At 47.4% G+C, this 12355-nt stretch overlaps 1 protein-coding gene across 3 annotated transcripts in view; it reads left to right on the plus strand.

The window, feature by feature from the left end:
* Positions 1-12355, plus strand: part of GLI2 (GLI family zinc finger 2) — a 191753-nt gene that overhangs the window by 142888 nt on the left and 36510 nt on the right. For all 3 annotated transcript variants that reach the window (XM_085066915.1, XM_085066914.1, XM_085066913.1), the window contains exons 4-5: positions 6856-7058; positions 8809-9000. In XM_085066915.1, coding sequence (XP_084923041.1) covers positions 6856-7058; positions 8809-9000 — 395 coding nt within the window. The remainder of the gene's footprint in view (positions 1-6855; positions 7059-8808; positions 9001-12355) is intronic.

A 12355-nucleotide genomic window follows, 5' to 3' on the forward strand; every position in this document is an offset into this window, starting at 1 on the left:
TCAGCCAAAACTAGACCTGTGTTGTGGTAAATGCAGCATAACTGCAATAAGAAACTGTGTGTGGTCAGGAGAGTTTTTAATCTGAGAACCAATTCCTGTACTCACGCTCCAAACTTCTCTCCCTCCAAAAGTTGCCTCTATCCCCACTGAGGCTGCCAACAACCTGTGAGCTTAAAAACATTGTTAACTTATGGTGGAACCTAGGTGAAAAACGGTTTCAAGCTCTAAGCTAAAATACTTTTGATTTCATAATTGAAAAATAATACACATTAGGTGAATGTTAGATGTGTTCGTGGGTTTAGATATTTTAAATATAGGATTGGAGTCAGGTATGTTTGAAAATTGAATGGTCTTTCAAAAGGAAAAATGAAAGATGTTTACCTTTTTTATTCACTTTTGAAGCAAAAAAAAAAGTTCTTTTTCTTACCTGGAGCAAGTATTTTAAATTGACTTCATATGCTAGAGGTCTCATTAAGTCTAAGGGACAAGAAAAAATCATGCAAAGAAATTATACATGCCTTAGATTATGCTACGGTGTAGATGAAAAACAGGAGTCACGTTGGATACCTGTTGTTGCTCCTGCCATCAGTGGCAGAGTTTTCTTTGAATTCATTAGTATAAGATTAGACTTCAGGCATGACAACTACCCCTGCCAGTGGGTGCACAGTGGGATTTTCATACTGCCTACCTAAATCCTTCTCAAAGTGCTGCCCAAACCACAATTTCACAAATAAGGGATGTAATATTCAGAGATTTGTGTCTGTTAAGGCCCAGTGGAATTACCACAATTATCTGATCTGACATCTGCAACATTGGCCACAGGATTGCCCTCTTTAATTTCTACAGTGGGAAAAATTACTATTTCCGACTATTAAAACTCCAAACCTTGCAGTGCACTTAAAGCCCATCTTTTAGAAAAACATCTAGTTTTGCCATACAGTCTTGTTGCAATGCTGAATTAACCAATTCCACCCATAAACCCCTCTAATGGGAACTTGTTTAAAATATCTTTTAAAATAGATATTCTATTGTTATAAATATTTTTTATTTTATATGCTTTCTTTTATGCTCAAAGACGTATTTGAGGGGAAAAGAGAAAATAAAAACTGCATGAAACATCCCCTTTTAATTTCTGCAGAAAATCTGTAACAATTTTTGTCCAGATTCACAATCTCTGTAACATTTTATAAGTGAGAGCATTAACTGCTGAATTAGCAAAGGTAGCTCTGATTTTCTGTATATTCATCTTTGTGAGCATGAAAAAGAAATTATTAACCTTATTTTAGAGCTGAGAAGATACGGGGGGCGGGGAGGGGGGAAATGACTTGTGCTGTACATCCCGATGGAGCGGGGGCTGGGAGTTAGCAGTGATGTTTCTCGAGTCCCCATCCCGATGTCTTTGCAGAGGGACACATAGGCTGGCTCTGCAAGTTGATAGCCTTATATTCGATCATCGGGTCACTTTAGCGGGTAATTATCAACTTGTTGCGGTGCTGGGAGAGCTGGGAAGCGCGAGTGATTCCCCAGCTCCGTGCGCTCCTTCAGCACATCCTCTGCTCTCCGAGCTGAGAAGACGGCAGGGAGGGAAATGTTTGTGAACGATCAGATGCCATGTGAATTTGATAGTTGTGGCCCGGGTTTGACCTCTGGAAGTTACCTTGTTTTGAGGGACCTCGCGGGGTTTGATCCTCAGGGTACCGCGCAACTGTTGCGACCTCTCGCCCTTCCTGTTGTAAGGGACTTTAAATCAGAAATAAACAGAGGTGAAGCTGAGGGGCTGGTGAGCGCTGTTTAGACTGAATCATTTAGCATGAATCCTGGGGCACTTTAGGTTTCCTGTTGAATACAGCTTTGGCATCCCATCCATACAGTGTCTGCCATGAGAGCAGTCATTTTTCAGTCATCTGTATGGCTCTCCTCCATCTCCTTCAGACAAAGGTGGTGTTCTGGGTACATAGGACTTGGAAAACAGGCTAGGAAGTTTTATGTAAAACAAAACAAAAGCAAGGATTTTAATGTGGGCTTTAGAAGGGGTTGTTGGCTTTAAAAGCTTTTTTCTTATAGCAAAACTCTACCAGGCTATGATACCCCTCCCTGTGAGTGGTTCTCTTCCTTGCTTCCATGTCTCTTTAGCAACCATGCACTTCTGTATTGTAGAGCAGAACAATTGCCTTCAAGTGTCCATATTCCATTAAGCATATGGAAAGGTATTCAGCCCTTTGTTTTCTGCAGAATGGATTTATTTGTCACATAAGTATTAATTTAGACTAGTCATGGAACATTAGTGCTTGGTAATTGTCTGCATTTTTCTGGGGTTTATTTAATAGATGGAGATTATTTCAGAAATGTGCAACTTCTTTAACTGTTACATTCATTGCTGAGTGCCCCTTGCAGAGGCTGCAGACTCACAGCAGCAGCGAGATGTTGCCACATCTCTGCCATGCAAGATTTTGGGAATGCTGGTGCGTGTCCACAGAGGGACGGCAGGAAAAAGTCACCCCAAGGCCCTGTTCATAGCAGCCAGCACTGATTTTTCCAGTCCCTGAGGTTTTCCCTACACAGGAGCCCAGGCCAGTTCCTCAGAGAGGATGCTGCTCCTCTGCTGTGGGCCCACGAGGATTCTTTCTGGGCTCTGCATCCAGCAGCAGTATCAGAAACAAGCACCCACCAGATTCTGAAGCACACACAGGAACATGGTGGACTCCCTCACTGAAAACCACAGGCTGAGGTTTCTTTGCCTTGGTTTTCAAAGGAAACTACCAGCGCCTTCCCCCAGACTTTGGGATGAGATTGCAGAGCTTCAGGCAAACTGTCACTGCTTTCAGCAAAACCCAAGAGGCAGGAAAATTAAGCAGATCTCTTTTCCCCAGTGAAGGACTGTTAAGGAGTGACCAGCTCCTGGGAAACCACCAGAAATCTCCCAGTGTCCCACAGGCAATGTGTGTCATGTCTCAGATGCTGGTATCTCTCCTTTTGCTGATTGTGGTTCTCCGTTGTCATGTGTTCCCACTGCCCCACCGTTCTGCTCTGCAGGCAGCTAGGGCCAGGTAAACAGTGCAAGGATTTCTGCTCTCCCAGAGGGATCATCCACTGCACTGGTAAAGACCTGCTCTGTGAAGCCTTCAGCAGCTTGCATGCCCCCAAGCATCACCACAAGGCCCTGCAGCCCTTAGGTGGCATCAGGGAATGTCTCCCACACCTCAGTGTCTCCCTCTGTTAAAGAGCAGCAGAGGAAAAGCCTCTCCTGGGGTGGGGGGAGGAAATGAACCCAGGCTCACGTGCTTCGTCAGAAATGCAAATTGCTCTGCAAGTCCTGAGCATTAATTATAGAGCCTGGGCTTCTCGCTGGAGCCGCGGGGAAAACAGGCCCCTGGCTCACATTAAATTTAATGGCGTTTGGACACCCAATTCCCTTAGCCTATTTGAAAACCAGAATCCCACTTTCTCCAGATATATATGTGGTCAGATGAAATCCCTCATCCCACTGCAGACAGCGACACTTTTACAGCATTGTGTTCAGCAAAGCCAGGAGCTCTCCCCCAGGTGCTGGGGTGTTTTCCTCATGCTACATGTGGGATCCAGGAAGGAAGTGGGGAGTGATATGGATAGCAGAAGTCTGGGCAGGGAGCTCTGTGGATAGGCTGAGGAACACAGCTCTGGCACCATGGTTTCATTGCGTGGGCTGGTTCACCACACCAAGCTGAAGATCATCCCACTGCAGGGTCTGGGGCATGGACATGGAGAGCCCTGCATGTGAGCTGGGCATGAGGACAGAGATGCCTTCTCCCAGCACTGCTTCATCTCATCCACTGCCTCTAAAGAGCAGGCTGTGATGGTTCTCCTCTGCAAGGAGCAGGCCTGTGGGGGTACAGCTGCCTCTCACTGGGTAGCTGCAATGCCAATGCAATGGCTTAATGTGGGACTTAGGGACGAGATAAGACATAATGCAACTAGGGAAAAAGTGGAAAAAAAATCAAACTTTTGAGGAGTTAGGAGCAGAAGATGCCCCTGGCTGAGGCAGGTCCTGGAAGGCATGTTGTTTTGTGATGTGCTACACTGTGGGATATTGTTTTGCTAGAATTGTGGGGGTACAACAGTGAGGGGTGATTCCTGCCTGGGAGGGCTCACAGGAGCTAGACCTTGATGGGAGTATGGCTGTCCTAATTCACAGATGGAACAATGAGCAAGGACAGGATTTAAGCAGAGCCATAAGGAGCTGCCTGCTCTCCAGCCCAGTCTTTGTGCTCAGGGCCAACCTCATGTTCAAACACCAGCTGGGTTTCCAGCTGCATGCATTTTGGGGAAATTCTTGGTCTTTTTCCCAGCGTTACCTCTTTGTACAGGGTGGAGTTTTCCTATTCTGAGGGACTCCAGCATTTCTGCCCAATTTAGCACAGAGAAAATGAACAGCAAACCCTTCATATTGTTATACGCATTTTAGATGTCGGCCTCACAGTTTGATCAGCTGAGGCTCCGAAGGCTCATAAACCTGGTAATACATAGTTCCAAGACTGCATCAAAGAAGTTCACAACCCTTTTGGGAGAAGCTGTGAGTACTGATGAAAGAGGGAACTTATTGTATATGTAAGAAAACTTCTTTCATGGCTTATGTATTAAGGCAGGCTCTGTGGCCCAGGGAAGATTGGGGCTGCTTTTAATTTACATCGCCCCTCACTTATATTAAGTCTTCGTCAGAAGAAAAATTAGTCAGATGTTTTCTTAATGACATCATTTTTTTTAATCCTGTTTCATTTTTTCCAGATGAGGCGGTGGAGATTATTAGAAATGAATTGAAACTAAATCTGGAACAGAGACTTTGATTCACTTCTCCCTCCTCCCCGGTAGAAATAAATTGGTCGGCTCCGTGCTCGGATGCCTTTATTAGCAGCCTCGACAGAAACCAGCCCCGGCGGCCTCGGCTGCAGCTTCCCGAGCCTGCCGCTGCCACGGCTGACGTCATGGCAAGAGGCACCGGAGAGTGACTTTGGTCACCCCATAATTTTGGTAATGGAAGGCCATGGCAACACAGGTGGGGAGGTTATGAGGTCTGGAATAGCCATGCCATCATTAGTTTGTCTTTCAGTGTCATGAAAGAAAACAGGGTCGATGCTGGTGGGTGTTCCTCTGGCAAAACCCTGCCCTGAGCTTGATGAGCGCCTGTTTTGGTGGCTATGCATCTCCACAAGGCCTTTATGTCTAATGGGGTTTCACTGCCTGGTATTTCACACCACCAAGCCACAGAGTGTATTACTACAGGAAAGTACTTTGAGCTATAAATATTTCAGAAAGCACTTAATTTACTACCCATCAGCAGAAAGTGTTCAAAAAGCCACAAGGTTTACTAATTTATTAGAAAGACAGAGAAACACACGGAAGATCAAACAAAGACAAACATGCTCGTTAAACTGCTGAATAAGTCTGCAAAGCTTATATTACATTTCTATGTGGTTTTGTTGATATGCAAGTATGACAGATAAATTAAAGTGCACCTGAACTGTTGATAAGGCAGGGCGGGACTGAGATCCTGAGGTGCTGGTGGCATGTCTAAACTGCTCAGACCATCGTGTTTGTGGTTGTCTGTGCATGGAGAGACTGATCGTACATGCACTCACTAATGGCATATTTGGATTGTCTTAGGGAAGGACCTTTGTAATACCCTCCCTGAGATCAGCCCACATTGCAGATCCCTGACCTCCAAATCCCTGTTGTCTTCTGTGCCAGGGTGCAGCCCCATGGGGTGCACATCCATCTCCCTCAGTTTTGCCAGAGCACCCAGCCAGGGACAAATGCTGTCCCTGCTGTGACCTGTGTGTCAACACCAGCTCTGCTTCCAGCAGTCTGTGAGTACAGAGAGAGCTAATACAAAGCAGATTTTGCTCTTTTGTTTTGCCTAATGATAGCTCTGCCTCGTTCAGTGTCTAGCTCAGATTTTTTGTGTCTCAGGTCAGGGTGAGTAACTTTTCCTCCTTTGCACCCTCTGTGGTTTGTCTCAGAGGCTGGAGGGTATGGTAGGGCACGTGTCTGGGAGAAGTCTGCAGACTTTCTCTTCCATCCTTGTTCAACCTTCAAAAAACTGCTTAAGCACCAAAACATGCATGTGACTTTTTTTGTTACCTGCTGAATCCCTCAGCATTTACTGACTTCTTTCACAGGTAGCACTTAGCCTGAGGAAGATCTGAGGGATTTAAGAGAGGTGGCCCCCAGAAAGCATGCAGTAAAACCTCACGTGAACTTTTGCCCTCTGAACCATACCACCAACCTGTCAAGGAGGTTTGTGCTGGCTGTGATGGACGCAGAAGGTGGGGCTGCTGTGCCGGCACAGGCCAAACCGTGCATGCTGGGCTGAGAAAAGCACAGCTCAAGATCCCATAAGTTCCCCTTGCGCCATATCCATCCTTGCCCAGACTGCTCCAGGGCTTTCTGCTCGTGGCAGTACTAAACATCTGGATATCCAGGAGCAGTGAGGAGCTTGCAAACCACAGGTTTGCCTCAAATATCTTTGCGTGGCCAGCCTCCCTGTGCAAGGAGATGGACTGGGATGTCTAGCACAGGGTGTGTTCCATGCCACTTCTATGTGCAGGCACTGCCTAAAGCAGCTCGAGCTCCTTTCCATGGCAGCCTAGTTGGGGTGAGCCACCATGTATGAATACATATTTCGCGCAATATCGATGTTTGTCCACAGGAAGCTTGGGAACTTCAGACTCTGCATACGCCAGGAAGGGAGGGTTTTCCCACTAAGTGCTTGAGCTCCTCTTTAATGGACGAATGTGGTGGGGCAGTACAGAGGAGGGTGGCAGGCAGCTGTGCCTGCCCCGTTTGGCTGTGAGTGACAGTGTGTCTCTGTTTCCTTCCCAGGCCTCCTCCTCTGAGCGGCAGCCCCGTCATCTCGGACATCTCCCTCATCCGCCTGTCTCCACACCCTGCCGGGCCTGGCGAGTCGCCCTTCAGCCCCCCACACCCCTACGTGGCACCCCACATGGAGCATTACCTCCGCTCTGTGCACAGCAGCCCCACGCTCTCCGTCATCTCTGCTGCCAGGGGCCTCAGCCCCGCTGACGGTAAGACACTGTGCTACTGGTACTGCAGTGATTTTGTAGCTCACCAGGACTGAAATTCCCTAAAACCCAGGGATTTACAGCTGCAAAGGCTCTGCAGCTGCTCTCTGAAGTGGGAGAGTTGTCTCTTTTTCTTTCTGGTTTTTTTTTCCCCTTTAACTACACATTTGTTTTGCATCATCGCACTGAGAAAGCAGAGCGTGAGAATAGCTATTACTGCTGGATCATATTATAAATATTTTGCTTAAAGTACGTTCCTTTCTGCAGCGCTCTCTTTCTCTCTTAGGAGCTTCCCTCTTCTTATGTCTCTGCTGGGAGTCTAGCTTTCCCCAGAGAGGGTCAGAGTTGTTCTGGCTGCCTGGCCTGGCTGGGACTGACATTGCAGAGGAGACAATGCCAGCTGGGTTGTCCCCTGTTGGCTCTGTGTCTGGGGTCAGGGTAGCTCCTGAGCAAAGGCAAGGGACCTTACTTTCTTCCTCCTTACTCCTGAGCTGCCCCACAGCAACCTTCAGGGAAGGCGAAGATGTGTGGAAGCTGTTGCTGGCTACAGGCTGGCTGGCTACAGGCTGGCTACAGGCAGAGGTGATCATCTCTCTGAGCCCCATCTCTCTGAGCCCCATCTCTCTGAGCCCGTGCTGGGGAGCTGAGGACAAAAACGTCCGACAGGGAAAGGGGAAAATGCACAACACTACTTTCACTTGGCAAGGTGTAAGGCATGCCTTACTCCATCATAGGAGCTTCATTATACGGTTGCAGGTGGCTGGCTCAGTGCCCAGGGAATAGGTGGGGTTTGGGGACCTGGTCACTGTGTGCCCAGCAAATCCCAACATCCCTCGGCTCCAGAGCTGCTTCAGGGGCCAGCAGCCCTTCAACACTGCAAAGCAAAGTGCACCAGAGAGCAACAAGGCCTCTGGATTAGTGTCTGGCAGCATAAAACTATCTTGTTTGCCTAAAACAACATCACTAGAGTGATGGGGACATGCAAATGTCTTCTTCCCTCCCCTAAAACGTCATCTGGACTCTTAGGCACCCGCCACAGAGAGGTCTGATGGCTGGTGTGTGTGTGTGTGTGTGTGTGTTCTACTCTGTCCTCTCCTTCCACAACCAGTCTCATTGTTAGCTATGGAAGAAAGGCATTGTGTTTTGGGTTGCTTTTCTTTTCCTCTTTTTTATTTTTTCCCCTTCCCCCCCCCACCTTGTTTAAGGTGGTGGTAAATAAGTTAATGGGGCAAGCGGGTGGGGAGGCAGGTTTGAAAAATTACAGCTGGGAGAAAGTGAGTGTAATTGGCTTTGGCAGCCAAAATGGTTTTATGCTGCCAGACACTAAACCTAGCTCTATGCATTAGACCTTGGCTTTAATTTCCTCACGCTGCTATCGGGAACTGGGCTGCATTTGTCTTTCCTTCCTAATAGGCAGGGATGTTAATGCTGACAGGGTTACTGCTGTCGGCAGCCTGGGCCCTCTCCCCCCTCCCAGGGGTGCTGGCTGCGTCCGAACGGGAGGATTATTAGAAGGGGGAACGAGAGATTGTTTATAAATTTGCGGAAATGGAGGAATGCAGAGGCCCCAGCCTGGTCTCCTTTGTCCGCAGAAGCACGCCCAAGCGCACGTCACGCGCGCCCTACACGGAGCCGTGCGGCTGGGCTGGCGGGGGGCGCAGGGGGAGACGGGCTGCCAACGTCAGCTACGAGGTCTAACATTGTGGTGGGAAACTTCTCCCCATGTTTCTCTCCTTGCCTGCGGCTCCAACAGTGGCTCATGAGCATCTGAAGGAACGAGGCCTCTTTGGGCTGCCCCCGCCACCACCGGGAGCCAACCCTGCTGACTACTACCACCAAATGACGCTGATGGCCGGCCACCCAAACCCCTATGGGGACCTCCTCATGCAGGGTGGGGGAGCAGCCAGCACAGCCCACCTCCACGATTACCTTAGCCCTGTTGATGGTGAGTAACAGCTTGGGTTCTTCCTGGCATGGCTGAAATTTTGGGGTGGATGGATGGGACTGCCCTCCAGGTGGAGGTTGCTCTATGTGGTCACTCTGCCCTGTAGGAACTTTTGGGTGCTGCACTATAATTTTTGGCTTAAGAGGTCACCTCCTTCTGTAGATACATATAAAATACGTACATCATGGTCTCTGAGGGAGGATGGCACGGCCTCAGTGTGGGTAGGAGATGGGCTGGTCCAGCAAGCTGGGCATTGCTGCTGTCCCACTGCACTGACCATGGGTGACCAGAGCGTGCCGGGGGTCAAGTGCCATCTGCAATTCCCCATCCCACACTGTGTTTTGCTTACTTGCTGTCTGGGGCAAAGGCAGGCCACGTCCATGCAAAGCCATGCTAGGCACAGTGGACTTCTCGTCTTGGTTGGGACCTCTCAGGTCCACAAGGAGAGAAGATATCTGAATGGGGAGACACAGTAGAAACAATATAGTAGTACTTCGTGCAAGGAAATAAAAAAAGCAGGAATGTGGTACTTGTGATAGCATTGAGTGTTATTAACCCAGAAAGCTCTCACTTCTGGCTAAATGGGGAAGAAATAGATTCATGTTAGGCACTGTGGTGCTGAGTCGCACCTGTGGCCTGACTTGCTTCCCTGGGTAGAGTCTATCTGGAAGCATATCTGAGGTCCAAATGATTTTCAGAGCTGTTAGAAATGTCTTTTGTTTCGCTTCATGCTACATCTTGCAAGAACTGGGGTTGTACAGATATTACAGAGGGCGGTTGGGGGATTATTTCTGCTGCAAGAAGTCTCAGCTCAACTTTCAGATTTGGCTTCTGTTTCCTGGGATGTCTTTGGATTTGCCTGTGGACCATTATGATTTTTGGAGTGGAGATCTGCATCGCTTCATTACTGCTTCAAAGTTTCTGTTGTTGAGCTTTTAAGATGAAAGACTTTGTGGTCTTGCTGCTTCATAAAGTGACTGGTTTAGAATGATAAAAGCTGTTCTGGCTGTTCAGTGATGGGAGCTTACAGATATTTCTAATGGAAAAACAGTTTCTCATCTGCAGCTGCTGTGGAAGTTTTACCTGAACAGTCATTTTGTGCTGCCAATTCCTAAATTAATTTGGACGTTGGATCCCAGTCTGAAGGAGAGAGCACATTCTCCTTGGTACCATCCTGCCCTCTAACACTCCAAATATATCCCAGGCTTCTCTGCTACAAAGCAGCTGGTCAGTAAGACTGCTCTGTCTTCCCTCCCAAGGGTTAATGCCTGTGGTTATAGCAGATGGGTGCAAACCAGCCCTGCCAAGTTCTCCTCGGGCTCATGAACGAGACTCCTTCCTCCTTGCCTCCTTATTAGTCCATCTCTGACCAGCAGTGCCTCACTGAAGTGTCAGATAAACAGCCACTGAGGGAAGCAAACACAACTGTTTTCATGGTGGTACAGGCTGGCTCTCAGCACACCAAGATGCTCGTCCTCTGGTTTGCAGAAGATCAATCTTTATCTGAGGTAATGAGATAGTCTCCTTGGCGGAAGACTCTCATACTGTTTGCCTTGTCCTGAAAACATCTCTACAGTGAATCATGTATCAAAGGTCTTGGTTTCATGCAGCCAAGCTAATAACCATGATTCACTGCACAGCCAGGGCTCACCAAGCATTTATTATGATCTTTTGGAAAAGCTTTTTTGGTGATTAACTGGAAAGCCTTTTCTGGGCCCTCACATGTTCTGCATGAGATGGAAACTTTCAAACAGTATGAGAATGTGACATGAGACAGTATTTTTTAAGAATGTGTAAAGGAGCAGTGGTCCAGTACCAGTCTCTTGTCCACATGCCTGGGTTTGTCCATCACCCGGAGAAAAGAGAGAATTGTATGTTATTAAGGCAGAGTGTAAAATGGATGGCTCTGAAATGCTGGATGAGAAGCCAGTGTCTCCTGCTCTTTTTAGAAAGTTATTTCAAAAATTTAAATCAGCAGGGCCTAAGTAAATAGTTGAACAGATAATATAATAAAGCATCCTCTTATGGTGTTTTTCTGAGACAAGAATATCAGTAGCATGCATAAACCCCCAGTGAGTCATCACCTCACTGCATCTGTCATTCAGAGAGCCCTTTTCTTCCCAGGGAGATGAGGAACATGGAAACTTTACAAGAATTAGTTTGCTGAAAATGCAGGTAGCTCTTGTTAAACCACATGCAGCACCACCATTCATCTGTGATAACACTGGCACCTGCAAAAGAAAAAGCAAGGGATATGCATGTATTAAATCTGGCCTGTTCAGTGTCCCATCACTGCCAAATGTCTGCAGGTTGGTCCATGGGAGCTGAAGACACTGGCTGTGGTAGTTCTTCCACAGACATATACCTGGGCCTTTCTGGTTCCTGTAACTGCATTTCTTGGAGAGTTTCTCAGTGCCTTCATGGTTTTTGTCAGTTTTTGACTCCATCACCTGTCTAAGGTCACGAAAAATAACAGGATATAAATGTCAGCTGGAGCTTGTTGGTGCCAACCCTGTGCCAGGTCTGCTGGGTGTTCACATGGTGACTGAGCTGAGCTGCCCAGAGCTGCATCTCTGCTGGGTTCTCAGTGTACAGCTAGAAGTAGTTAAATCCCTAAAGTAGACCAGATTTAAGTTTTATGTACCAGACTGCTGGGGTATTCAGGCCAGTTCCAGTGGAGACTAAACAACCCTTCAGTTAGTTCTCCTGCTCCATTTCCTCATCCAAACAGGGACTCAAAATCCAAGAGCGGAGTTTGAATCCAGGCTTAATCCCATTTTCTGGAAAGCCTACACTTTCAAATCAAAAGTTAATCACTTTCCAACATTGCTGATGGGGTACATTTGGTACTATTTAGAGGTTCTATTAACGAGATCAAAACAATCTTTTACATTTCTATGTAGTGCTACATGGTGGTTTATTCCAGGTGACGGAGTGGTTGCGCAAGAGAGTCCCTGGGGCAGGAAAGGTGGGGAACACGATGACCCTGGAGATGGCTACAGCTTTCTAAGCATGTTTAGTACTTCCAGCTGTTTTTTCCCCTAAGCACAGGGGTTCCTGTGATTACCCTCAACCTTTCAGGAGGTGCCATCTTCTCTCTAGAGGAGTCTATCCAGGCTGACTTGATACTGCTCCTGTTATAACCCTGTACGTAGCAGAACTCTAAGTGCTGTACAAAGCAGAGCCATTGCATCACTAGAGAAGATAAAGGAGATCAGTGAGTGGAGTAGTGGCAGCTTTAGAAGCAATATCCAGACCTTTGAAATAAGATTCTTTTGGCCAGGGGGGAAGTTAGAGATCTTTAAATCCATTATTTTGCACAGCATTGAGAGTGTGGTTGGGTTGTCCATGCTGA

This window comes from Lichenostomus cassidix, chromosome 7, assembly GCF_008360975.1.
Source record: "Lichenostomus cassidix isolate B80296 chromosome 7, HeHo_3.0, whole genome shotgun sequence".
NCBI classification, from domain to species: Eukaryota; Metazoa; Chordata; class Aves; order Passeriformes; family Meliphagidae; genus Lichenostomus; species Lichenostomus cassidix.